The sequence below is a fragment of the Ranitomeya imitator genome, chromosome 2 (assembly GCF_032444005.1).
Source record: "Ranitomeya imitator isolate aRanImi1 chromosome 2, aRanImi1.pri, whole genome shotgun sequence".
NCBI lineage: Eukaryota > Metazoa > Chordata > Amphibia > Anura > Dendrobatidae > Ranitomeya > Ranitomeya imitator.
The window spans coordinates 60,135,351-60,163,203 of record NC_091283.1 but is presented as its reverse complement, the minus strand read 5'-3'; the positions used below and the strand labels follow the sequence as shown (position 1 = coordinate 60,163,203).

Below are 27,853 nucleotides of genomic sequence, written 5' to 3'. Positions count from 1 at the left end.
AACAGACCATATCAGCACCAGGTGTTTAGTTAACACTCACCATTAAGGCTGACTCTGAATACCGGTTCTGGAGGAGTGGGATCCAAATGTGACGCTGGGGCGCTAGCACGCTGCTGCTGCTTCTCCTTGAGCGGCCGCTACCGCTCTTACTGCGCTGCTCCGTTCCCTCTCCATGAGGGTGCTCGGCGTCCCCTACTGAGGACATGGCTGCACACCTCCTTGCATAGGCGCCGCTCTTTTACAGCGCTGCAGCGCTCCTCCCCCGGCTTACCCCGGAAGTGTACTAACTACTTCCGGGTTCACCAGCGCCGGTGTGGACGCTGTACACCGCGCTCAACTGCGGACCAGGACGGCACTGCCCGACTCCTGGGACGCGCTCCACATGGCCAGACGAGGGGGGGTCTGCACGCAGGACACCCCCGACGCTGCTTCCGAGCCCCCGATTCCGCCGTTCCTTAAAGATACCGCGCAGAGGCATGGAGGCCCGGGTAAGACTGCTGCTGCAGGCTCCCGCCGTCCGGACAGGAACCCAAACTGGAGTGATGAGGGGGACCGCCCCTTTAAATCCTGTAGGTTCCTGTCTGGAAGGTGGGCGAATCCCCTCTCTCGTAGGGGTGCGGTCGTGGCGATAGGAAAAAATGCAATTCTGTAATATTTTTTTCGTCAGTGTGCCGTAAAAATGACCTGACAACACGATTCTACAGGTCAGCACATATATAAAAAAAACTAGTAGTTTATTATTATGAAATAGTTATTTTCTAGTGATGTGTGAGTGTGCTCGGATAAGCTGTTATGTAAGCATGCTCTTGTGCTAATAATATTCCTAAGATACTCTATGGTCGAGTCGCCGTGGCTGCATGTCTCGTAGCTGTTCAACAGGACACAAGGAAAGAGGAATACTAAAGGCTTCCATGAACAGCCCCCTATCCTGCTACACATCTGTCAGGGAAGAGACGGGAGGCCCCCATACACATTAGACTGTTGGCCGATCCTGCCGAATTCGGTGGGTTCAGCAGACGTTAGTCTAATGTTGATGGACGCGTTAAGAGAGACAACCCCTCACAATAAGATAACGGAGGTCTTACCATCTCGCAGACACCCGATCCTGTACATCATGGGCATCTTGATGACAAAAGCGAACAGGTCATCGATGAAGGTGTTCAGGGCTTTATAGGTCAGCATCCTCCATGGGAGGTGGGCAACGGACTTCAATTTATAGTTGATGAAAAGCTGTGGAGTCATTGTGATAAAACCTGCAAAATCACACAGAGTTCATGGATATTTATGCCTTAAAAGAAATGAAGTACAATTAAAATGTATTATATTTATGGTGCTGTCTACGTCAGGCGTATCTTAGATGGAACAGCTTTCTTCCAAGACATACAAAAAAAATCCATCATCTACCGTCAGGCTCTGAGGCATATTCGGATCTGTTCAGACAGTAAAGACCGGGAACTACAGCTGCGATCACCGAGGAATACATTCCTACAACAAGGATCCAAACCACTGGTCATAGATGAACAGATCCACAGAGCTACAAGGATCCCGAGAAGCCTCCTGGATTACAGACAGAGAGGAGAACAACAGGGCGTCTCTAGAGGTCACATACAACCCCCCACATGAGCATCCTTAGGAAGATTGGTGCTGATCTCCAACCCATATTCCACAGAGACCACAGACTGAAAGACATATTCCCAGAACTGCCACTTCTCTCCTATAAACAGCCCCCTAACTTAAGGAATCTCCTCGTCAGAAGTGTCCTCTCCTCACCATAAGTGACTGGCACATTCCCCTGTAACAATAAAAAATGCAAAACGTGTCCCCGAATATTACCAACAAATATAGTCCACATACCAAACAAATCAGAACTATAAGATCCTGGATTTCTTCTCATGTCCATCCTCCAATGTGACGTATATGATACAATGGACGAGGTGCCCCGGGGGCAGCTATATTGGCGAAACCATGCAAACACTACAAACAAGAATCAATCTACACAGACACGCAATCAGGAATGAACTGGACACGCCTGTGGGAAAACATCTCTCCGGACCTGGACACTGTATGACAGACTTAAAAGTCTTAATACTAAAAGGTCATTTTCAGGACGACAGAGAGAAAAGAATTCCACTTTTGCATTGCTGTGCTGAATCTACACAAATAATAATTGACGTGTTGTGGACTTAAAAATAGGCAACGAAAATGTCCGCGATGTGTAGAGTTGTTAAAGTCTCGTGCACTTAGCTGGTACTGTATTTTGTAGAAAATCCTCCCCAAATACAGTGCATGAACCGTTCACAACTTGAATTCTGCCGATTCTTACCGAATGTGAGGAGGAAGCCATATAACATGCTCAGTACCCAGGAATACCAGCCCTTGTGCTCCATGTACAGCAAGCTGTATACGGCGTAACATCCTAGCAATGGGAAGAGGATCCAGGACAGGTATCGGAAAGCCATCTGTGCACAGGAATCATAAAGAAGGTTAATCCCCAGGGTCAGAGGACGATGTACTCAATTCTATGCAATTCACAGAATCATGAATATGAGTGAATATCTCCGTCGTCCTCTGTGCTTCCCTACATGCAGATCATACTTTCTCCTTTCGATCTATTGTAATAATCGCCTTGTTAATCGGGTCCTTTGACAACAAGTATCTGCCCTGATGGGCAACTAGTGATCAGGAGAAACCTGGCAGTACGGCAAGTATTATAAGGCTATGTGCACACGCTGCGGTTTTGACGCTGCGGATTTTCGCAGCAGTTTTCCATGAGGTGTACAGTACCATGTAAACCTATGGAAAAAAAAATCCGCAGTGCACATGCTGCGGAAAAAAAAGCGCGGAAACGAAGCGGTTTACATTCTTTGTGCGGATTCCACAGAGGTTTACACCTGCTCCTCTATAGGAATCCGCAGGTGGAATCCGCACAAACACTGTGGTAAATCTGTGGTAATTCCGCAGTGCGGTTTACCTGCGGATTTACCAAAATCAGTGCGGAAAAAAACGCACACCATTCCGCAGCGTATGCACATAGCCTAAAGCTGGGTGTCCACGATCAGTAACAAGGCATTGCTTATATTGTGCGCAGCTAAATCCGCATGTGATCACTGAACCGTGCGGATTTACCGCATTCAATACATTTTTATCGATATCATAACTGTTGTGGAGACTAGCTTCTCTGCAAGACAAATTGACATGCTCTGGTTTTGATAGACGCGCCCCATGTCAGTCTCCGCCGGTGATCTGCAGAGGCACGCATAGTGGACATGGAATTTCTAGAGATCCCATCCTCTATTCTGTGACATTTGGACGCTGCGAGTTTGACGCTGCATTAACACGCTGTTCCTCATCATGGTTACATATCCTAAGTAATTTCAAGAAAGCAAAACTTACATCGTCGTACACCTTTGTAGCCGACTCTACATACGTGGACTTGTCCTTCACCGTCACTCTGGGGAAGATACCGGCCACTTTATTCTCTCTGTCCAACTGCAAAGCAAAAAAAAAAAAAAAAAAAAAATCGAAGGTTAAAAATGGTAAAGGGCCATTTCCACAGAGCAAATACCCACCTAATGCTGGAATAACAATTAAGCTTTATTACATACTAGAAAAGAGCAAAACATTTACGTTTCTTTCTTTTTAGGAATGTAAGGCCCTGGTCCCGCAGCTACGCAAGTAGTCTATGGTCACAGTAATCCTCCTGCTACTTACGTCGACCATCTGCCAGTGCGGCTTCTCATTAGTAAACCCAATGTGACACCTAGCGGTGACCCCTTACCTTCACATCCATAACCTTGGTAATCTTCCAGAAATCAATCAGCAGACCAATGCCCACGCTGACCTGCACCACAAAGTTGGTCTCATTGTCCAAGATATAAAGCAAGACCACAAGGGACTGAAAGACCCCAAAGATGACGGATCTGACAGAGAGCCCCTCCAGAGACTGACGGCTATTCCAGAACTGGATATCTGAGGGGGAAACACAAATGAAGTCATGGCACAAACAAGAAGCGTCATGTAGCATCTTCTCAGACGTTGTCAGATAGGAAAAGCTCACCGTTCTTGAAAGCCAAAAACTCGAAGATGCTGTGTACAATGGAGACTGTGATGGTGAGAGCGAGGAGGTAGGGGTTTGTCTCCAAAAGAGCCACCTGGAAAGACCAAATACACATTTAATTGTTGGTCACTCAACCCACTGTGCCCTCACTTTATTTTGCTCAGTGATTTATAATGATTACTGAGCCAAAGTCCAAATTTATAAAAAAGAGAGGGAGATGCAGCATCAAAGATGATGGATCATTTGCCCCCTAGAGAATCAGTTAAGCCCAAGTCTGCTCCTGTAGAGTTTCTGCAGTTGAAACAACATCAGATATGGAGTCCAGATACGGGACACTTATTGCCACCAATGCACACCGTCCATGGGAAATATAGAGGCAGCCGACGATGGTCGACGACAGATGCAGAAGGAGCTGAGGACGATACATGATTTTCTCTGACAGATCGAGCCCCGTATTGATGATTGCGTCATTTCAAGATAACATACACGATGCACATTTTTTTTTTTGGCAGAGAAAATGCCCCCACCTTAATGGAGTCCTGCTCCTCATCAGACTGCTCGTACATGTCTTCTCCGAGAAAACTCCAGGGGCTACGAGAGCTCTGAGCTGCATAAAGCTGCCACCGCCACAGGGACAGAGGACAAAATGACAGTCGCAAGGGCAAGCTTGTCACACTGGCATTGACTGGCATGTAGTCCTTCTGTAGGTTCCAGTAGTCATTGAAGTACACGATGGGATAGTAGTCGCCGCTGACCGCATCAAACTTCACATCTGAGGAAGAGACAGAACTGGTTGTAGAACGGGGGGTGCCAGCAGGGAAGCGGGCACTCGTTTTTGTGCAGTCAATCTCCATTACAGTCAGTAGGACTTTCCTAGTCATATATTGATTACTACCGCTACAAACTAATGCAAACTCCATCAAGATGGATTCCTATCTCAGGAAGTCATGGCTCTTCATTAAGACATGCAATCCTTTGGGGTTTTACCTCTGGGACCTAAACTGATCCTGAGAACGAAGGGGTGATGGCACTGCTCCTCTACACAGGGGTATTACCAACCACCATTTTCTTGCACAGACACACGGCCAGGGAAAAAAGTTGACAGCACAGCGCCATGCTTCATCATCAGGATTGTGTGGTCCTAGAGGTTGGACCCCTGGCGATATGATCACTTACCGAGATGGAAATAGTTCTTTTGGTCCCTGTACAAATAACTTCTGCACATATCAACCAAAATAATAACTTCCAAGTCCATTACAAATGACTTCTCTGACACAACCTACACGGCCATGTTCCATGGGCCAGTTTCCGGCCAATACACACCGTAACAGCCAGAGGAGACGTCTGCACGCCACTTACATTGGTCGAGAGGAGGTGGGACGCTGCCTTGCACCCACGGAGTGTGGTCATCCACGATATTAATGGTTAAATTAGGGTGCCAGTGGGAGATGATCTCTATAGGGCCGAAGTCCTCTGCTCTCTGAAATAAGAGGACGGAGTGAGCGTCTCTCCATATACAGTCAGCGTGACGCAGCTACTTGGATATACGGACGCCCACCTTTATTATCTCCGGATCAACTTCTGTTTCTCCCGTCAAGAGGTTTTTGGTCTTGAGGAATCGCTTGCGTTTGTATTTATTAAGCACTGCGAGAAAAAAGGGGCAACGAGAGACAGCAAAGAGTGAGAAAGAGAGGGGTGGACGGGGAAATACACGGGATAATATGGCGAGGGATGGACCATACTAAAAAAGATGTGATCCTTACTACGAGATGTATAAACAGTGGCCAGCCTCCGGTGTACGGCCTTCCGGCTGGGATCCGGGTGGAAGCCACTCTTGCTCAGGTATACATGAATATAGAAGGTGCCATTGTTCTGGACTCCCTAAGACCAAGACATAAAATGCAATTATTGCAGGAGTCCCGCTCTTGCAGGCACGTCGCACTTATAGCACAGTTGCACGTGACTTGCACTGAAGTCTATGACAAGTGAACTGCAACCAACGAATCAGAATATCCAACATATTTGGAAACGTGTGATTGTCGCAGTGTGACACCATAGGAAACCATTATATGTCATCACAGTCGGCCCAATTTATTTTTCTGCCAACTGAGCTGTATGCGACCCCTCACCTCAGGAATACTGATTTCAGAGTACTGATCGTAGCAGCCGTCTCCATTTTCACCGCTGCTCCAGTCCCCGTAGACCAAATCTCGCTGCTCCCAGAAGAGAGCCGTGGAAGAGTTGAACTCCGTGAAGTGCTCGCTCTCCGAAAGGAATACATAGAGGTCCTGCAGAAAAACAAGATGAGCGACGTTGTGAGTGGCAACTCGCCCGGCGGTGCAATTCAGCCGGATAGTACTAGCAACAATACAACCGTACCATTAAAGTGTCTTTAGGAAAGAGATTGCGGCTGGGGGGTCGCGGGGCCCCAGCCGATGTGTTTTGGTCCTGGGGAGCTGATCCTCTGCGGAACCAGCTGCTGATGGCCCAAATGATAAAGATCCTGTAATAGGAGAAAAGTCAAGATGACATATTCGGGGAAATGAAGACGTCAGACAGATTCCTGTGTCAGTGACTCTCCCCAAACGGAAGAAGCTCTCATCTCATTATTATAGAAGGTTCTCAAAATGAATGACCCATCTGTATGATTATCAGACGGGTGGGAGTCCAGCTCTGAGCCCCCTGGCCCATCAGCTGATTGGAGTGTGGCATTGAATGGTGGGGAGCGCTCCCATTTACCTCTATGAGGGTCTGACCCTTGGCAAAACCACTGATGTGATATCGGTGCAAATCCATTCTCAGGACTCAGTACAGGGGTCACGACCGTAATCTGTGGTTGCCGGACAGGAGCCCAGTGAACCACCTCCAACCCGTCACCATCCAGACCCCTCTTTTGATTAGTCGGCCTGGCAATGTCATTTTGTGCCGTTACGCATCAGGGTTGCTAATCAAAACAAGAATCATGGCTGCCGGCAGGCAAGAGGAGGTTCGCTGGACCCCCGTCTGAATCGCTTTGCACGCTCTCCAATGACCTATTGCAATATGCTCTTGCAGTCACTTTAGGCACGTGCTCGCCAGGCTTTATGTGACTCGGCCAGTAGAAATGGCTTATTGCTATATAATCAGTTCACCCTTGGCTCAATAGTGCCACCTGTTGGTCACACATGGGTAATACAACAAAGTGCACCCTGCAAAGCACCATATACTGGGGAGCGGATAAAGCTGCGCTCTATTCTTCACAGATTGGAAACCAGTTAGCGAATTATGGGAATTATGGATATGTAATGAAAACGGGGTCAGATCCAGAGGGATCAATACATAGAAAGTGGTCTTATTAATGAATTTCCATTATCAAATCAAAAGGGCGACATACTCTAAATAAAGAGGGGCCCAATTTTAATACTAGGACCCAATAGACGGCCCAGACCCGTGTGTGACGCATTCTGTGGCCCCAATGCCTGAGTGCAGCACCTGGTGATGGGCACACGATACATCTGCAGCGTTATACGGTGGGGGTACGGAGAGACCACTGACCTGAAGAGGACACCTTTGATCACCTGCCATGCATTAGGCGGGGGCGGCTGTTGCTGCGGTTGAGCATTCTGTTGGTCAGGAGCGATGGCTGCTTCGGTCCCGACAGAGCCATTGATGCTGGTCTGCAAAAGCACAAAACAAAGTTAATCTTCAGTAATCAGATCAATGTAAAAATCAAGATGAGGAGCGACGGAATGTATTATTTCCCCACTTGCGGAACGTGGCCACTAACCGGACACTTTTTTTCTTTTTTTAAATATAGTAGTCCCCCTTGTAAAATAGAAATCCCCTATTTCTATCCCCTAGGAGGGTAGGCCATTTTCATTTTACAATGGGGAGTACTTTACTTCATTCGGGGGCAGCACCCCTTTAATAGGCCATGTGACTCCATCAGGTGCGGTGCAGAATCAGCTCGTGCAGTAAGGGTTAAGCAGCTGTATGCTACAATCCGTCAGTAACAGTCTGCACGGTCCGTGGGGGATTGCAGCGTACACGGGGAATATACCCGGACCCTAACACCGGTGACATTAAGGTGGCTGTCCAAGCACAGGTACTTGTGAGCTATCCGGGGGTCCGGTACTCGATTAGAGTCTGATGGCTGTAGTAATCTGTTCAGAAGTTAGAGATAAATACACATTTTCATTCCTATCATGCCACTTTGCATTAATTCCTGTAAAGCACCTGAAGAGTTAATAAGCTACCTGACTGCAGTTTTCAATATGTTTAGGGGTGCTGTTTTTAAAATGGTATCACATTTGGGGGTTTCCCAATATATGAGACCCCTAAAGTCACTTCAAACATGGATAAGTCCCTAAAAAAAAAAAAAAATTAGTAAATGTCCTTGAAAAAATGAAAAATTGCTGCTACATTTTTATCCTCCTAAAATGCTAACAAAATAAAATAACATTTTACAAATGATGCTGATGTAAAGCCGACATGTGGAAAATGTTATTTATTAATGGTTTGCTGTGGTATGACCATCTGGATTATAGGGATAATCATTCAAATTTAGAAAATTGCTAATTTTTTAACATTTTTCTCAAATTTTTGATATTTTTTATAAATAAACACAAAACATATTGACCTAAATTTACCATTATCAGAAAGTGTAATGTGTCACGAAAAAACAATCTCAAAATCACTGGGCTTTGTTGAAGCGTTGCAGAGTTATTACAACAAAGTGACACTGGTCAGATTTCAAAAATTTGGCTCCATCACTAAGGGGTTAAGAGAAAAGGGAAATGTGTAATTAAAATGTAACTTTTATTCCATATAAATTAAAAATTGTAATTATTTGCAATGTATCTCCATACATCCAATATGGATGTATACTGGGTCATGAGACGGTGTTGAATGTGACCCAATGATCCGCAGTATTTGGCTTGTCGAAATCTCCACTGTCATCTCTACGAAAAGCACGACACGTTTCCAGCTAAACACGACCTGACTACATTCTGCCACCAGACTCCTGAATCGCTGATTTCCTTGTATTGTACACACACAAAAGAAATGTTTTCACCACATAGAAAAAAAAATACCTGCTGACACCACAAACACCAGGGCATACGGGGTCACGAGTCTGAAAACAAATAGTAAAACATCGCAAAAAAAAACCCCAACATCTAGCCATAATTGGGAGTTAAAGCGGCCTCCATCACACCGGAGCTGGAAACACCTCCAGACGGGGAGGAAGCTTCCAGACCGAAGGCTCTAGATCAAAGCCTCCAGACGGGGAGGAAGCCTCCAGACGGGGAGGACGCCTCCAGACCGAAGGCTCTAGACCAAAGCCTCCAGACGGGGAGGACGCCTCCAGACGGGGAGGAAGCCTCCAGACGGGGAGGACGCCTCCAGACGGGGAGGACGCCTCCAGACGGGGAGGAAGCCTCCAGACGGGGAGGACGCCTCCAGACCGAAGGCTCTAGACCAAAGCCTCCAGACGGGGAGGAAGCCTCCAGACGGGGAGGACGCCTCCAGACGGGGAGGACGCCTCCAGACGGGGAGGACGCCTCCAGACGGGGAGCAAGCCTCCAGACGGGGAGCAAGCCTCCAGACGGGGAGCAAGCCTCCAGACGGGGAGCAAGCCTCCAGACGGGGAGCAAGCCTCCAGACGGGGAGCAAGCCTCCAGACGGGGAGCAAGCCTCCAGACGGGGAGCAAGCCTCCAGACGGGGAGCAAGCCTCCAGACGGGGAGCAAGCCTCCAGACGGGGAGCAAGCCTCCAGACGGGGAGCAAGCCTCCAGACCGAAGCCTCCAGACGTGGAGGACGCCTCCAGACGGGGAGGACGCCTCCAGACGGGGAGGAAGCCTCCAGACGGGGAGGAAGCCTCCAGACGGGGAGGAAGCCTCCAGACGGGGAGGAAGCCTCCAGACGGGGAGGAAGCCTCCAGACGGGGAGGAAGCCTCCAGACGGGGAGGACGCCTCCAGACGGGGAGGACGCCTCCAGACCGAAGGCTCTAGACCAAAGCCTCCAGACGGGGAGGAAGCCTCCAGACGGGGAGGAAGCCTCCAGACGGGGAGGAAGCCTCCAGACGGGGAGGAAGCCTCCAGACCGAAGGCTCTAGACCAAAGCCTCCAGACGGGGAGGAAGCCTCCAGACGGGGAGGACGCCTCCAGACGGGGAGGACGCCTCCAGACGGGGAGGACGCCTCCAGACGGGGAGGACGCCTCCAGACGGGGAGGACGCCTCCAGACGGGGAGGACGCCTCCAGACGTGGAGGACGCCTCCAGACGTGGAGGACGCCTCCAGACGTGGAGGACGCCTCCAGACGTGGAGGACGCCTCCAGACGCCTCCAGACGGGGAGGACGCCTCCAGACGGGGAGGACGCCTCCAGACGGGGAGGACGCCTCCAGACGGGGAGGACGCCTCCAGACGGGGAGGACGCCTCCAGACGGGGAGGACGCCTCCAGACGGGGAGGACGCCTCCAGACGGGGAGGACGCCTCCAGACGGGGAGGACGCCTCCAGACGGGGAGGACGCCTCCAGACGGGGAGGACGCCTCCAGACGGGGAGGACGCCTCCAGACGGGGAGGACGCCTCCAGACGGGGAGGACGCCTCCAGACGGGGAGGACGCCTCCAGACGGGGAGGACGCCTCCAGACGGGGAGGACGCCTCCAGACCGGGAGGACGCCTCCAGACCGGGAGGACGCCTCCAGACCGAAGCCTCCAGACGGGGAGGACGCCTCCAGACCGAAGGCTCTAGACCAAAGCCTCCAGACGGGGAGGAAGCCTCCAGACGGGGAGGAAGCCTCCAGACCGAAGCCTCCAGACGGGGAGGACGCCTCCAGACGGAAGGCTCTAGACCAAAGCCTCCAGACGGGGAGGAAGCCTCCAGACGGGGAGGACGCCTCCAGACGGGGAGGACGCCTCCAGACCGAAGCCTCCAGACGTGGAGGACGCCTCCAGACGGGGAGGAAGCCTCCAGACCGAAGCCGCCAGACGGGGAGGACGCCTCCAGACGGGGAGGACGCCTCCAGACGGGGAGGACGCCTCCAGACGGGGAGGACGCCTCCAGACGGGGAGGACGCCTCCAGACCGAAGCCTCCAGACGGGGAGGACGCCTCCAGACCGAAGCCTCCAGACGGGGAGGACGCCTCCAGACCGAAGGCTCTAGACCAAAGCCTCCAGACGGGGAGGAAGCTTCCAGACCGAAGGCTCTAGACCAAAGCCTCCAGACGGGGAGGAAGCCTCCAGACGGGGAGGACGCCTCCAGACCGAAGGCTCTAGACCAAAGCCTCCAGACGGGGAGGAAGCTTCCAGACCGAAGGCTCTAGACCAAAGCCTCCAGACGGGGAGGACGCCTCCAGACGGGGAGGACGCCTCCAGACCGAAGCCTCCAGACGGGGAGGAAGCCTCCAGACCGAAGCCTCCAGACGGGGAGGAAGCCTCCAGACCGAAGCCTCCAGACGGGGAGGAAGCCTCCAGACCGAAGCCTCCAGACGGGGAGGAAGCCTCCAGACCGAAGCCTCCAGACGGGGAGGACGCCTCCAGACGGGGAGGACGCCTCCAGACGGGGAGGACGCCTCCAGACGGGGAGGACGCCTCCAGACGGGGAGGACGCCTCCAGACGGGGAGGACGCCTCCAGACGGGGAGGACGCCTCCAGACGGGGAGGACGCCTCCAGACGGGGAGGACGCCTCCAGACGGGGAGGACGCCTCCAGACGGGGAGGACGCCTCCAGACGGGGAGGACGCCTCCAGACGGGGAGGACGCCTCCAGACGGGGAGGACGCCTCCAGACGGGGAGGACGCCTCCAGACGGGGAGGACGCCTCCAGACGGGGAGGACGCCTCCAGACGGGGAGGACGCCTCCAGACGGGGAGGACGCCTCCAGACGGGGAGGACGCCTCCAGACGGGGAGGACGCCTCCAGACGGGGAGGACGCCTCCAGACGGGGAGGACGCCTCCAGACGGGGAGGACGCCTCCAGACGGGGAGGACGCCTCCAGACGGGGAGGACGCCTCCAGACGGGGAGGACGCCTCCAGACGGGGAGGACGCCTCCAGACGGGGAGGACGCCTCCAGACGGGGAGGACGCCTCCAGACGGGGAGGACGCCTCCAGACGGGGAGGACGCCTCCAGACGGGGAGGACGCCTCCAGACGGGGAGGACGCCTCCAGACGGGGAGGACGCCTCCAGACGGGGAGGACGCCTCCAGACGGGGAGGACGCCTCCAGACGGGGAGGACGCCTCCAGACGGGGAGGACGCCTCCAGACGGGGAGGACGCCTCCAGACGGGGAGGACGCCTCCAGACGGGGAGGACGCCTCCAGACGGGGAGGACGCCTCCAGACGGGGAGGACGCCTCCAGACGGGGAGGACGCCTCCAGACGGGGAGGACGCCTCCAGACGGGGAGGACGCCTCCAGACGGGGAGGACGCCTCCAGACGGGGAGGACGCCTCCAGACGGGGAGGACGCCTCCAGACGGGGAGGACGCCTCCAGACGGGGAGGACGCCTCCAGACGGGGAGGACGCCTCCAGACGGGGAGGACGCCTCCAGACGGGGAGGACGCCTCCAGACGGGGAGGACGCCTCCAGACGGGGAGGACGCCTCCAGACGGGGAGGACGCCTCCAGACGGGGAGGACGCCTCCAGACGGGGAGGACGCCTCCAGACGGGGAGGACGCCTCCAGACGGGGAGGACGCCTCCAGACGGGGAGGACGCCTCCAGACGGGGAGGACGCCTCCAGACGGGGAGGACGCCTCCAGACGGGGAGGACGCCTCCAGACCGAAGCCTCCAGACGGGGAGGAAGCCTCCAGACCAAAGCCTCCAGACGGGGAGGAAGCCTCCAGACGGGGAGAAAGCCTCCAGACCGAAGTCTCCAGACGGGGAGGAAGCCTCCAGACCGAAGCCTCCAGACAGGGAGGAAGCCTCCATACCGAAGCCTCCAGACGGGGAGGAAGCCTCCAGACCGAAGCCTCCAGACGGGGAGGAAGCCTCCAGACGGGGAGGAAGCCTCCAGACGGGGAGGAAGCCTCCAGACCGAAGCCTCCAGACGGGGAGAAAGCCTCCAGATCGAAGCCTCCAGACGGGGAGAAAGCCTCCAGACCGAAGCCTCCAGACGGGGAGGAAGCCTCCAGACCGAAGCCTCCAGACGGGGAGGAAGCCTCCAGACCGAAGCCTCCAGACGGGGAGGAAGCCTCCAGACCGAAGCCTCCAGACGGGGAGGAAGCCTCCAGACCGAAGCCTCCAGACGGGGAGGAAGCCTCCAGACCGAAGCCTCCAGACGGGGAGGAAGCCTCCAGACCGAAGCCTCCAGACGGGGAGGAAGCCTCCAGACCGAAGCCTCCAGACGGGGAGGAAGCCTCCAGACCGAAGCCTCCAGACGGGGAGGAAGCCTCCAGACCGAAGCCTCAAGACGGGGAGAAAGCCTCCAGACCGAAGCCTCCAGATGGGGAGGAAGCTTCCAGACGGGGAGGAAGCCTCCAGACCGAAGCCTCCAAATGGGGAGGAAGCCTCCAGACCGAAGCCTCCATTATCACAACATCTCACAAGGGATTTAGACAACTTAACACACCAGTAAGTCGGGATGACAGAAATTTACACAAAAACGAAAGAAATCTGAAAACCTGAGGCAAGGTGATATATGCGGTTCTTGACAACGACTCAAGTTTTTGTCCCGTCAGATCTTACAAGTTCTCCACTACGGCCATTTTCTGATGGCCCTGTCCAACCTGCAACTTGGCAGACGCTGCAAAACTACAACTCCCACCACGGCACGGTCATCCTACACACTTTCCACAGCACCTAAAATATTAATCACTAGGAATCCAGGTCCGCCTCCTCGGGATTTAGACCGACCACCTCTTTTGAGTGGAAGAGAATGTAAACTCAGTTCTTGCATAGTATCCTGTGTATTTCCAGAGAACATTGTCCCGAAAACACAAGGACTCCAGAAACCATCATCTGCCTCCTGTCAGAAGTTACAACATCACTCAGAATAAAAACCGGGGATTCCAGTTTCCTGATTTCTTAACTAATTGTGCAAGAATTTATGTAATACCACCCCGAATTCAGGCTAGTCCGGGCACCCATGGTGACACAATGAGCCCAAAATAAAAGGACAGTGCATCGCCGCCCCCCATCACATGATCAGGGGTCAGCGATGCATCGGCAAGACAACATGAGGTCTCCTTGAGACCTCTATGGTTGCTGATGGCGGCTTGCTGTGAGCGCCACCCTGTGGTCGGTGCTCATAGAAATGCAGTAAATCTACTACATAGGGGCGATCTGAGCTTCGCTCCTATGTAGCAGAGCTGATCAGGCTATGCCAGCTTCTAGCCTCCCATGGAGACTATTGAAGCATGGCAAAAGTAAAAAAAAAAAAAAAAAAAAAAAAGTTTTAAAAAATATGAAATAAATATATAAAAGTTTAAATGACCCCCTTTCACCAAATTCAAAATGAAAAAAAATAAAAAAATAAATAAACCTACACATATTTGGTATTGCCGCGTTCAGAAGCGTCCGCTCTATCAATAAAAAAAAAGGATTAACTTGATCGCTAAGGCTACTTTCACACTGGCGTTTTTTGCAATACGTCGCAATGCATCGTTTAGGGGAAAAAACGCATCCTGCAAAATTTTTTGCAGGATGCATTTTTGCCCCATAGATTAACATTAGCGACGCATTGCAACGCATTGACACACTTTGCAACAGTCCTGCGACGGTTGCGCCGTGTTGTGGCAGACCGCCGGGAGCAAAAAAACGTTACATGTAACGATTTTTGCTGCCGACGGACCGCTTTTTCCGACCGCACATGTGCGGCCGGAACTCCAACCCCACCTCCCCGCACCTTACAATGGGACAGCGGATGCGCAGGAAAAATGCATCCGCTGCCCCCGTTGTGCTGCAGTTTCACTGCTAGCGTCAGAACCTCGGCCCGACGCACTGCGACGGGCCGAGTCCGACGCTAGTGTGAAAGTAGCCTAAACGGCGTAGCAAGAAAAAAATTTGAAACGCCAGAATTACGTTTGTTTTGGTCGCTGCGACATTGCATTAAAATGTAATAACGGGCGATCAAAAGAACGTATCTGTACCAAAATGGTATCATTAAAAACGTCAGCTCGGCACGCAAAAAATAAGCCCTCACCTGACCCCAGATCACGAAAAATGGAGACGCTACGGGTATTGGAAAATTGCGCTTTTTTTTTTTTTAAGCAAAGTTTGGAATTTTTTTTTCACCACTCAAATAAAACGTAACCTAGACATGTTTGGTGTCTATGAACTCGTACTGACCTGGAGAATCAGAACGGCAGGTCAGTTTTAGCATTTAGTGAACCTAGCAAAAAAGCCAAACAAAAAACAAGTGTGGGATTGCACTTTTTTGGCAATATCATCGCACTTGGAATTTATTTCCCGGTTTCTAGTACACGACATGGTAAAACCAATGATGACTTTCAAAAGTACAACTCGTTCTGCAAAAAACAACCCCTCACATGGCCATATTGATGGAAAAATAAAAAAAAGTTATGGCTCCGGGAAGGAGGGGAGTGAAAAACAAAAACGCAAAACTGAAAAAGGGCAAGGTCTTGAAGGGGGTTAAAGAATCACTCTTCCCAACAAAGTTTTTCCCCTCTTAATATATTGCAGTCATCATATTATATAGCACTGTGTACTTACAATTGCTTATTTTACCTTTCTACCCAGCTAATTATTCTCTCAATGAGAATCTTCATGTGTAAGACTATGCGCTGGATGACACTTCCTCGGGGTGTTGCTTATTCGAGCTGTACGAACACCAGTAGAGAAGCCCGGACATGATTATTAGGAGCTGGATATCTTTTTAACAGCATAAATGCAATCTGGATAGAAATTAGGAAGTTTTAACCCCTTTCTGACATCGGACGTACTATCCCGTCGAGGTGGGGTGGGCCCCTATGACCACGGACGGGATAGTACGTCCAGCGCGATCGGCGGCGCTCACGGGGGGAGCGCGGCCGATCGCGGCCGGGTGTCAGCTGCCTATCGCAGCTGACATCCGGCACTATGTGCCAGGAGCGGTCCCGGACCACCCCCGGCACATTAACCCCTGGCACACCGCGATCAAAGATGATCGCGATGTGCCGGCGGTGCAGGGAAGCATCGCGCAGGGAGGGGGCTCCCTGCGGGCTTCCCTGAGCCCCCCGCAGCAACGCGATGTGATCGCGTTGCTGCGAGGGTCTTACCTCCCTCCCTGCCTGCTCCAGACACGGATCCAAGATGGCCGTGGATCCGGGTCCTTCAGGGAGGGAGGTGGCTTCACAGCGCCTGCTCAGAGCAGGCACTGTGAAGGCTGTAATGCTCTAAGTGTGCTGTGCACACTGTCAGATCACCGATCTGTGATGTCCCCCCCTGGGACAAAGTTAAAAAAAATTTTTTCCAAATGTGTAAAAAAAATAAAAAAAATATTCCTAAATAATGAAAAAAAAAAAAAAAATATTCCCATAAATACATTTCTTTATCTAAATAAATAAATTAAAAAAAAAACAATAAAAGTACATATATTTAGTATCGCCGCGTCCGTAACGGCCCGACCTATAAATCTGGCCCACTAGTTAACCCCTTCAGTAAACACCGTAAGAAAAAAAAAAAAAAACAAGGCAAAAAACAACGCTTTATTATCATACCGCCGAACAAAAAGTGGAATAACACATGATCAAAAGGACAGATATAAATAACCATGGTACCGCTGAAAGCGTCATCTTGTCCCGCAAAAAACGAGCCGCCATACAGCATCATCAGCAAAAAAATAAAAAAGTTATAGTCCTGAGAATAAAGCGATGCAAAAATAATTATTTTTTCTATAAAATAGTTTTTATCGTATAAAAGCGCCAAAACATAAAAAAATGATATAAATGAGGTGTCGCTGTAATCGTACTGACCCGAAGAATAAAACTGATTTATCAATTTTACCAAACGCGGAACGGTATAAACGCCTCCCCCAAAAGAAATTCATGAATAGCTGGTTTTTGGTCATTCTGCCTCACAAAAATCGGAATAAAAAGCGATCAAAAAATGTCACGTGCCCGAAAATGTTACCAATAAAAACGTCAACTCGTCCCGCAAAAAACAAGACCTCACATGACTCCGTGGACCAAAATATGGAAAAATTATAGCTCTCAAAATGTGGTAACGCAAAAAATATTTTTTGCAATAAAAAGCGTCTTTCAGTGTGTGACGGCTGCCAATCATAAAAATCCGCTAAAAAACCCACTATAAAAGTAAATCAAACCCCCCTTCATCACCCCCTTAGTTAGGGAAAAATTAAAAAAATGTATTTATTTCCATTTTAACATTAGGGTTAGGGCTAGGGTTAGGGCTAGGGCTACAGTTTGGGTTGGGGCTAAAGTTACAGTTAGGGTTTAGATTACATTTACAGTTGGGAATAGGGTTGGGATTAGGGTTAGGTGTGTGTCAGGGTTAGAGGTGTGGTTAGGGTTACCGTTGGGATTAGGGTTAGGGGTGTGTTTGGATTAGGGTTTCAGATATAATTGGGGGGTTTCCACTGTTTAGGCACATCAGGGGCTCTCCAAACTCGACATGGCGTCCGATCTCAATTCCAGCCAATTCTGTGTTGAAAAAGTAAAACAGTGCTCCTTCCCTTCCGAGCTCTCCCGTGTGCCCAAACAGGGGTTTACCCCAACATATGGGGTATCAGCGTACTCAGGATAAATAGGACAACTGTTGGGGTCCAATTTCTCCTGTTACCCTTGGGAAAATACAAAACTGGGGGCTAAAAAATAATTTTTGTGGGAAAAAAAAGATTTTTTATTTTTACGGCTCTGCGTTATAAACTGTAGTGAAACACTTGGGGGTTCAAAGTTCTCACAACACATCTAGATTAGTTCCCTGGGGGCCTAGTTTCCAATATGGGGTCACTTGTGGGGGGTTTCTACTGTTTAGGTACATTAGGGGTTCTGCAAATGCAATGTGACGCCTGCAGACCATTCCATCTAAGTCTGCATTCCAAATGGCACTCCTTCCCTTCCGAGCCCTCCCATGCACCCAAACGGTGGTTCCCCCCAACATATGGGGTATCAGCGCACTCAGGACAAATTGGACAACTTTTGGGGTCGAATTTCTCCTCTTACCCTCGGGAAAATACAAAACTGGGGGCTAAAAAATAATTTTTGTGGGAAAAAATTTGTTTTATTTTTACGGTTCTGCATTATAAACTTCTGTGAAGCACTGGGTGGGTCAAAGTTCTCACCACACCTCTAGATAAGTTCCTTAGGGCAGAGGTCCCCAACTCCAGTCCTCAAGGCCCACCAACAGGTCATGTTTTCAGGATTTCCTTTGCATTGCACAGGTGATGCAATTATAACCTGGGCAAGACTAAGGAAATCTTGAAAACATGACATGTTGGTGGGCCTTGAGGACTGGAGTTGGGGACCCCTGCCTTAGGGGGTCTACTTTCCAAAATGGTGTCACTTGTGGGGGGTTTCAATGTTTAGGCACATCAGTGGCTCTCCAAACGCAACATGGCGTCCCATCTCAATTTCTGTCAATTTTGCATTGAAAAGTCAAACGGCGCTCCTTCCCTTCCGAGCTCTCCCATCCGCCCAAACAGTGGTTTACCCCCACATATGGGGTATCAGCGTACTCAGGACAAATTGTACAACTGTTGGGGTCCAATTTCTTCTCTTGCCCTTGGAAAAATAAAATATTGGGGGCGAAAAGATAATTTTTGTGAAAAAATATGATTTTTTTATTTTTACGGTTCTACATTATAAACTTCTGTGAAGCACTTGGTGGGTCAAAGTGCTCACCACACCTCTAGATAAGTTCCTTAGGGGGTCTACTTTCCAAAATGGTGTCACTTGTGGGGGGTTTCAATGTTTAGGCACATCAGGGGCTCTCCAAACGAAACATGGCATCCCATCTCAATTCCAGTCAATTTTGCATTGAAAAGTCAAATGGCGCTCCTTCGCTTCCGAGCTGTGCCATGCGCCCAAACAGTGGTTTACCCCCACATGTGGGTTATTGGCGTACTCAGGACAAATTGTACAACAATGCTTGGGGTCCATTTTCTCCTGTTACCCTTGGTAAAATAAAACAAATTGGAGCTGAATTAAATTTTTTGTGAAAAAAAGTTAAATGTTCTTTTTTATTTAAACATTCAAAAAATTCCTGTGAAGCACCAGAAGGGTTAATAAACTTCTTGAATGTGGTTTTGAGCACCTTGAGGGGTGTAGTTTTTAGAATGGTGTCACACTTGGGTATTTTCTATCATATAGACCCCTCAAAATGACTTCAAATGAGATGTGGTCCCTAAAAAAAAATGGTGTTGTAGAAATGAGAAATTGCTGGTCAACTTTTCATCCTTATAACTCCCTTACAAAAAAAAATTTTGGTTCCAAAATTGTGCTGATGTATGTGGGAAATGTTACTTATTAAGTATTTTGTGTGACATATCTCTGTGATTTAATTGCATAAAAATTCAAAGTTGGAAAATTGCGAAATTTTCATAATTTTCGCCAAATTTCCGTTTTTTTCACAAATAAACGCAGGTACTCCATACATCTGTGACATGGTCTCCCGGTACCTACCTACACGCGACCTCCGGTCCTCCCAAGACCTCCTTCTCTACTCCCCTCTCATCTCTTCTTCCCATAACCGCATCCAAGACTTCTCCCGTGCTTCCCCCATACTCTGGAACTCTCTACCCCAACACATCAGACTTGCGCCTACCATAGAAACCTTCAAAAAGAACCTGAAGACTCATCTCTTCCGACAAGCCTACAGCCTGCAGTGATCCTCAACCTACTGAACAGCCGCACAGCCAGCTCTTCCCTCTCCTAGTGTATCCTCACCCACCCCCTGCAGACTGTGAGCCCTCGCGGGCAGGGTCCTCCCTCCTTATGTACTCGTGTGCCTTGTTATCTGCTCATGTTTAATGTATTTGTCTATATTTGCCCCGTATTCACATGTAAAGCGCCATGGAATAAATGGCGCTATAAAAATGTATAATAATAATAATAATAATAATAATAAAAAAAGGTACTATCAAAGAATTTTTACCATTGTCATGAAGTACAATATGTCTCGAGAAAACAATGTCGGATTCACTGGGATCCGTTGAAACGTTCCAGAGTTATAACCTCATAAAGGGACAGTGGTCAGAATTGTAAAAATTGGCCCGGTCATTAACGTGCAAACCACCCTTGGGGGTAAAGGGGTTAATGGCCATCGGGAATCCGCGTAAAATTCTAGAGACGCTTTTATGATCTCGATGCAGTTTAGTAGAATGGTGGGGTGTGTTCCGGGCCAGATCCGAAAATCCAGGTGAATGATGGCCATGTGATCAAAAATAATGCCTATTGCATGAGTAATTATGGCCCTTTTAATACAAACTATTGATTGGAAATAAAAAAAAATAAAAAAACAAAAAACAAACAAACTAACAACACTTGTGGTCAAAAGATGCATTAGTCAACGGCACCTCAGCCACTTTGGCTAGATATTTCAATCTGCAAATTAGGTTTAATTCAGACGTCCAGGTATCATGGTCTTGAGTACGGAAAGCTAAGCTACGGGACGCCGGATCTGAACTTAACACCTTTATAGAAGGCTCTTGTGGACTAAATCAGGGAGCATCGCCGCTCACCACTGCATTTCACTGGGATAATACACAGTGGCATGATTGACAAATTGGCTTCAGCACAGGAGGAGATAAAAGGCTGGCTTTTCCTCCTCAGGAAATTTCCTGATGAAGACACAGCAAAACGCGCGTCGGGGTGGTAGGCTGGGATCCTTCCACTCACACTAAACCAGTAATTACTTGCCCACTGTATGCACCTTATTCCACTTGTGGTACTGCAATTCAAGCACTTTATTCTTACATAGCCACACATACCGCCATGTGCTGTCACCTGCTACCTTACCTGAGTGTACTACCTTATGTGCAATGGAGCAACTTGCGAACTTTAAATAGCCTTTTAATATGGTTTTGTATATATTTATAATTCTACCACAATGTACGGTATATACATAATCTTGGAGTCTATATATTTTTTTCTCCTTTTGACATCTGCACGAGTACTGCCGTTTATACAGATTTTAGTATGGATCCCTAATTAGTCCTGCTTTGGCAGAGTTAGGGTACCGTCACACAGTGGCATTTTGATCGCTACGACGGTACAATCCGTGACGCTCCAGCATCGTAACAATATCGCTCCAGCGTCGTAGACTGCTGTCACACTTTGCAATGTACGACGCTGGAGCGATAATTTCATGACGTATGTGCGATGTAGAAGCCGTTGGTTACTATGCGCACATCGTATACGATATATGTTACACCATGCGATCATGCCGCCACAGCGGGACACTAGACGACGAAAGAAAGTTTCAAACGATCTGCTACGACGTACGATTCTCAGCGGGGTCCCTGATCGCAGGAGCGTGTCAGACACTGCGATATCGTAACTATATCGCTCGAACGTCACGAATCGTGCCGTCGTAGCGATCAAAATTGCACTGTGTGACGGTACCCTTATTCTGTTTAATTATTCTGCTTAAATACAATGTATTTGCTCGGTACAAGATACTCTGGTTCCCTTTATGCTCCAGTTTGTAGGGGGTTGTTGTTGTTCCGCTTACAATAGCAGCCTGATAAAGCGATCCTGCTATAAGGGTAAGTCCCCTTTGAAATGGATTAACTCACAAGGACAAAGATTGCTCTTCTAATCCGTAATGATTAGCAGCTATGTACGGTGGAGCCGCGGCTAGTCAGACGTTTCGGGGATCACCCCGTCATGATCTCCACTGGAATGACCACTTTATGAATGCCCATGCTATGTAGAGCCTGGTGTTGGGCGACCAAGTCGCCCATTAACTAAGAATGTAGAAGATGATACACAAATTTGACTTTGCGATACCCAAATATTTAAGGAGTTATTTCATGCGCCATTTTGCATAGATCCCGGGGGAGTGTGCGTTCATACCTCCACTAATTTCATCAAGACCAGATGTGGAGGAATCCTCCTGTGAACTGGTTAATAAGTGAATGCAATAAAAATTCCTGATTAAGGTCCGACCAGACACAAACATTAACACTGTGGTTAATGGGTATGCTCAGCCGAGCCAGCAAGCTGCATGCATAGCAATTCCATAAAGCGCCTGATAAGAGCCGAGGTGGGGAATCCAAGCTGCCCAGCGTTGCTCTGTGAAGGGGTAGACTGTACGGCACAGTTTTTAGCACCATGACATATAACAGTTTACAGCTGCCCCTACATACAACATATTGCCCAGAACTCGGGTGATCAGTCGATCAAATTACTTCCCACAGCAACACAGAGGCTGACCGGCACGCTCACTTGTGCCTCACCGATGAGAGCGTGTCTGGGAAGAATGCATGAATGGCAGGTGTGTGTAGAGGGTAGAGATGCTGCACAATCCATTAATAAACAGTACGGCGCAATGCACCTTTGCAAAACGGCAAGACACCCCATGTCCTATTTGTGAGGCTGCAAGTTCATGTCGTGAGACCAGTGTTCAATCCGGGCATAGCAGTCCATATACAGAATTTTATGCCCATCTGAAGCCAGCCTACACAGGATAGCAGAGAGGCTTGGTCTCAGGAGGACTGGACACAATCATGTACTCCACTGCAAACGAGGGGCTATCCTCTCAATTCTATATTGAATGTTGTGTCGTCACAGCCTCAATTCTTAATTAGGCCAGACGTATTTTTCTTCAGACACAGGCCAATGTTCATGTGAGCCTGAATGTTGACTCAAATTGATATTTTTTGCAACTTATTGTGCTGCTATCCTTGGAAGACAAGGACGCAGGGTAGTTGAACAATCGATGTTTGCTATTATGTAGTTACCGATTGTATTAGTCCATGAAGCTTGTTGACCTGCGATGAGTGTAGGACAAACTATGCAGGTTGATTATTCGAACAATGAAGGAACCTCATCCCACCTTCCCCCTGACTTGTGGATGATGGACTGAAGGACAATTGTGAACTATAAAAGGGGAATCGGCCTCTGTTCTAAGAGTAGTCAATGCACCATGGCTCCAATCGGAGGAATACAGATTTGAGACATTCTACAGGATGCCAGCTCAGGAGACCACGGCTCCAGCTGGAGAAATACAGATCTGCTCCATTGACCATCCCTGAACTTGTTGAGACGTTTGGAGAAGCCAGGTTGCGCAGAATCAAGTGAAGATGATCAAGATGTTTAGAGAAGCGAGGATGGGAGAATCACATCACCTGGACCCATGGAGAAATTTGGAGAAGCCAGGTTGAGACAATCAGGTCAACTGGCCACATGAACAAAAATGTCCAGCTCCACCGAATCCGTGAAGATAACATACCACAAAGGACTGTCAGCTTCTGAAGCTTGCTGCTACTTTCTCTCTATGGGTGCCCGCCAAAAGCGGGGTGCAAAAGGAGGGGGGGTAGTCAGCCCTGGAAGTTGCAGGGGGTACGGGGGTCCCCTTTCCTGCGGCTGGCCAGGATGCGAGGGTCCCCTTTCCTGTGGCTGACCAGGATGCGGGGGTTCCCTTTCCTACGGCTGACCAGGATGCGGGGGTCCCCTTTCCTGCGGCTGACCAGGATGCGGGGGTCCCCTTTCTGGGGCTGACCAGGATGCGGGGGTCCCCTTTCCTGCGGCTGACCAGGATGCGGGGGTCCCCTTTCCTGCGGCTGACCAGGATGCGGGGGTCCCCTATTCTGCGGCTGACCAGGATGCGGGGGTCCCCTATTCTGCGGCTGACCAGGATGCGGGGGTCCCCTATTCTGCGGCTGACCAGGATGCGGGGGTCCCCTTTCCTACGGCTGACCGGGATGCGGGGGACCCCTTTCCTGCGGCTGACAGGGATGCGGGGGTCCCCTTTCCTGTGGCTGACCGGGATGCGGGGGTCCCCTTTCCTGCGGCTGACCGGGATGCGGGGGTCCCCTTTCCTGCGGCTGACCGGGATGCGGGGGTCCCCTTTCCTGCGGCTGACCGGGATGCGGGGGTCCCCTTTCCTGCGGCTGACCGGGATGCGGGGGTCCCCTTTCCTGCGGCTGACAGGGATGCGGGGGTCCCCTTTCCTGTGGCTGACCGGGATGCGGGGGGTCCCCATTCCTGTGGCTGACCGGGATGCGGGGGTCCCCTTTCCTGCAGCTGACCGGGATGCGGGGGTCCCCTTTCCTGCGGCTTTCCGGGATGCGGGGGGTCCCCTTTCCTGCGGCTGACCGGGATGCGAGGGTCCCCTTTCCTGCGGCTGACCAGGATGCGGGGGTCCCCTTTCCTGCGGCTGACCGGGATGCGGGGGTCCCCTTTCCTGCGGCTGACCAGGATGCGCGGGTCCCCTTTCCTACGGCTGACCGGGATGCGGGGGTCCCCTTTCCTGCGGCTGACCAGGATGCGGGGGTCCCCTTTCCTGCGGCTGACCAGGATGCGGGGGTCCCCTTTCCTGCGGCTGACCAGGATGCGGGGCTCATAATCAAGGTGTGGAGGGAGGGTCCCCATGCCTATGATGGGTGGCGTGTCCTGCAGTCTGACATTCCCCCACCTAGCCTGCGGATACAAGGCTTCTCTGTGCACTACCCCTTACAAGGTGCCATCTTGGTGCCTGCTGAGTTGTGGTCCGCAGTGCTGCAGGAGTCGCCGCACAGCCCCGTCTGTCCCTGGCTCGGGCTGCCCATGCACCACAGGTGACATTGGGAGGAATTAGGAAACTGATGGAGGCGGCAGTGCTGGGCATGGACCGGACCACAGCGCTGGAGGGAGGGGGCTCCACACTGATCCTTCACCTGCGTGTTCCCATGGTCTCCCCCGCAGCGCCGCGCCCTCCCCTCCGGTCTACAGGCCGAGGCGCAGGATACATTCACTTACCTGAGTCTCTCCCCCCGGCGCCGCCATCTTGCTCTTTGCTCTGTCACTGCACTCGCCGGATCTCGGGAGAAGCAGCCGGGAACACAGTCGCACACACTACCGCAATCTCCACCAATGGCAGCTCGGCGCGTCATCAGAAGGCGACGCGAAGAATCAGCTTCTGGGTCACCTTGTTGGCATCTTCCGGCGCATGAAGCAGCGGACGCCATGTCTGAGGAGGGCAGTGCAGGCGGCAGCTCGACGTGACGCCATGTCTGTATTGGGCACGTTGGCACATGATCGCAGGCTGGCGGGGCTCCTCCCTCGGGCACGCACGCAAGGCTGCCGCAGCCATATTTGTGTAGGGCAATGCACTTTCATATGACTGTGCCTGGCACAGGAGGAGCACCCACTTATTGGCTTGTTACGTGGCCGACACTAATTACTCCTTCACTATCTTCATAGGAATGTTAAGGAGCTTGAAAAAATGTAACTTTTCCTGCAAGAAACAAGCCCTCATGCCTTATAGCTGTATGATGGAGAGGTGATAAAAGGTACCGAGTCCTGGAGGGGTCATTCCTCCAGGTGGATGGCTACACCGCAGACTTGTTACCTGTGGACAATACTCTGTGTGTTACAGAAGCAGCAGTGTGAATGAGGTTTATAGAACGGCCGCAGCAGTGTGACTGACCACAGCGCGGAGATGAAACCTGTGCTATAAATTGACATGTCAGCCTCTGCAATGCACGTAGATCTGCATTTCTGCATCTACAGGTCTGGACTGCACTGGATTGTCCGCAGTGGGAAGGTCAGGTGGACTCAGACCGTTGGCTCCAAAAGAATCTGTCTTTATGAGACCCCCACTGACCTACGACAAGCTCTGGACGGGCACAGAGACGCAGGTTCTACAGTGGTCTCTAGATCTAAGCCCACCTGCAGTCATTCTGCGCCCCGCATCGCCACGTGTCGCTCCTCAGCTCGGAGGTGTGATACTGCGGCCTTCGTGCTGCATCATACAGAACACGGCTAACTAGGGGATCACTATTAATTATTGCATCGTTCAGTCTGTGCCTCCTCAATTATCCATGGGTTTGAGAAGAGAACGATTTCTTTATGTGTACAGATGGACCGGGGGAGTGTTTTTTTTGTTGCATCTTGATATCGGTGGCTTTACGCATCTAAGTTCCGCGATCTGTGGATGAAACAATATTTTCGGACTGACTTCAAGCCTCTTCATCCAAACCAGACAGGCCCATATACACCTATAAAGCTTTTGTATTTATGTCAGTAGACCAGCTGCCAGTCCTCAAATAGGACTATCCTGTTTTAGAGACACAAAGGTGTTCTCCGCCTCTGGAGTCAAAATCTTAGGGTTAATCAGGGCAGAAATAGATGCAATCTGAGAGGAAAAATGCGGAATGAACTGGTGCTAGTAATTCACGAATGTGAGAAGCTGCTGGATAGCTTTAAGACTGTCTGGATAAGGCCACTTCAAGACAGCAGACACCTTCTCAGGATCCATTTCCAGGCTAGTTTCGGAGATGAAGTACCTAAGAAAAGGAAGAGGTCTGTTCGAAGACACACTTTTTATATTTGGCATACAGTTCTTCCTTAGGCTAGGGTCACATTGCGTTATGTGACCGCGTTTAACGGACTACGTTACACCGCGGCATAATGCGGTGTAACATAGTCCGTTAACGCCACCATCGCCTGTAATGGCGAACGCATCGCTAGCGCACGTCCACATTGGGTGTGCGCTAGCGATGTGCCTTCATTTGAGTGACGGACCGCGAACGCTGCAAGCAGCGTTCGCGGTCCATTCCACGCTAGCGCAGATCGGGGATCTGCGCTAACGGGATCGGCTAAAGTGATCCCTTTTGGGACATTGCGTTAGCGCAGTCCGTAGTGCTATGCGCTAAACGGACTGCCCTAACGCAATGTGACCCTAGCCTTAATTTCTGCAGAACCAGGAGAACATCCCTTCAGTGTGAACTCAGATTGGGGGAGAACACCAAAATCTCATCCAGGTAAACTACCACACACGTGTAGAGAAGATCACGAAAGTTGTTGTTGAACAGGTCTAAAAAAAAATGCATGGCATTACAAAATGCAAAACAGCATTACACGATACTCATAATGACCATCACAGTTATTAAAAACTCCCTAGCGTATTCAGATCAGATTGTACGCCCCCCAAAGGTTGATTTTCGTGAAGACTCTGGAACCTTTAAAACAATCAAACAGCTTGAAGATCTGAGGCAGAGGATATTTATTCTTGATTGTTATTTGGTTGAGACCCCTATATTCAATACAGGGTCAAAGTGATCCGTCCTTTTTCTTTACAAAGAAGAATCCTGCTCCAGCTGGGGAGGAAGACTTCCGGATAAATCCCCTAGCAAGATTTTCTTTAACATACTCGGACATGGCTCGGGTCTCAGCCTGTGACAGGTGGTAGATTCATCCTCATGGAGAAGCGCTTGGAAGAAGATCGATAGGACAGTCATACGGCCAATGAGATGGTAGAGTCTCAGTCTCGCTTTTGTTGAAGACGCTAGCGTATGTCTAATATGCCACAGGCAAGCTGGGCACATTAGATGGAGAAGCCAGAGATCGAGCAGGATGAATGGGAACCGGACAGCTCTCGCGGAACTCCTGTCCCCAAAGGAGTATTCTCCCGATTTCCAATCCAAGACAGGCTTGTGTTTGCACAGCCATGGCTGACCTAGAAGCAGGGGAAGAGACAGGGCTAAAAGCAAATAGAGAGGAATCCTCTCAGAGTGTAGCATTCCTAACCAAATTTCCACCGACTTGTTGACAAAAAAGATAGTCTCAGAGAGAAGTTTTCGATCCACCGATGAAACCACCAACGGATCCTAAAGACATTGGATTGGGATTTGATACTGCTCCACAACAGTCTGTTAAATGAGATTACCTGTGTTACCACAGAAAATGCATATATATTTATTTTTATCAGAT

The 27,853-nt window shown here is 50.3% G+C and overlaps 1 protein-coding gene across 1 annotated transcript in view; it reads right to left on the bottom strand.

Annotated features, from left to right (window-relative positions):
- Positions 1-25,021, bottom strand: part of CLPTM1 (CLPTM1 regulator of GABA type A receptor forward trafficking) — a 33,071-nt gene extending 8,050 nt beyond the window's left edge. The window contains exons 1-13 of the mRNA XM_069746819.1: positions 24,899-25,021; positions 7,592-7,713; positions 6,437-6,560; positions 6,187-6,345; positions 5,821-5,938; positions 5,616-5,701; positions 5,417-5,537; positions 4,585-4,829; positions 4,058-4,151; positions 3,779-3,969; positions 3,394-3,489; positions 2,324-2,459; positions 1,086-1,253 (exon numbers count right to left, since the gene is read on the bottom strand). Coding sequence (XP_069602920.1) covers positions 1,086-1,253; positions 2,324-2,459; positions 3,394-3,489; positions 3,779-3,969; positions 4,058-4,151; positions 4,585-4,829; positions 5,417-5,537; positions 5,616-5,701; positions 5,821-5,938; positions 6,187-6,345; positions 6,437-6,560; positions 7,592-7,713; positions 24,899-24,925 — 1,687 coding nt within the window. The 5' untranslated portion in view covers positions 24,926-25,021. The remainder of the gene's footprint in view (positions 1-1,085; positions 1,254-2,323; positions 2,460-3,393; positions 3,490-3,778; positions 3,970-4,057; positions 4,152-4,584; positions 4,830-5,416; positions 5,538-5,615; positions 5,702-5,820; positions 5,939-6,186; positions 6,346-6,436; positions 6,561-7,591; positions 7,714-24,898) is intronic.
- Positions 25,022-27,853: the final 2,832 nt, after the last annotated feature.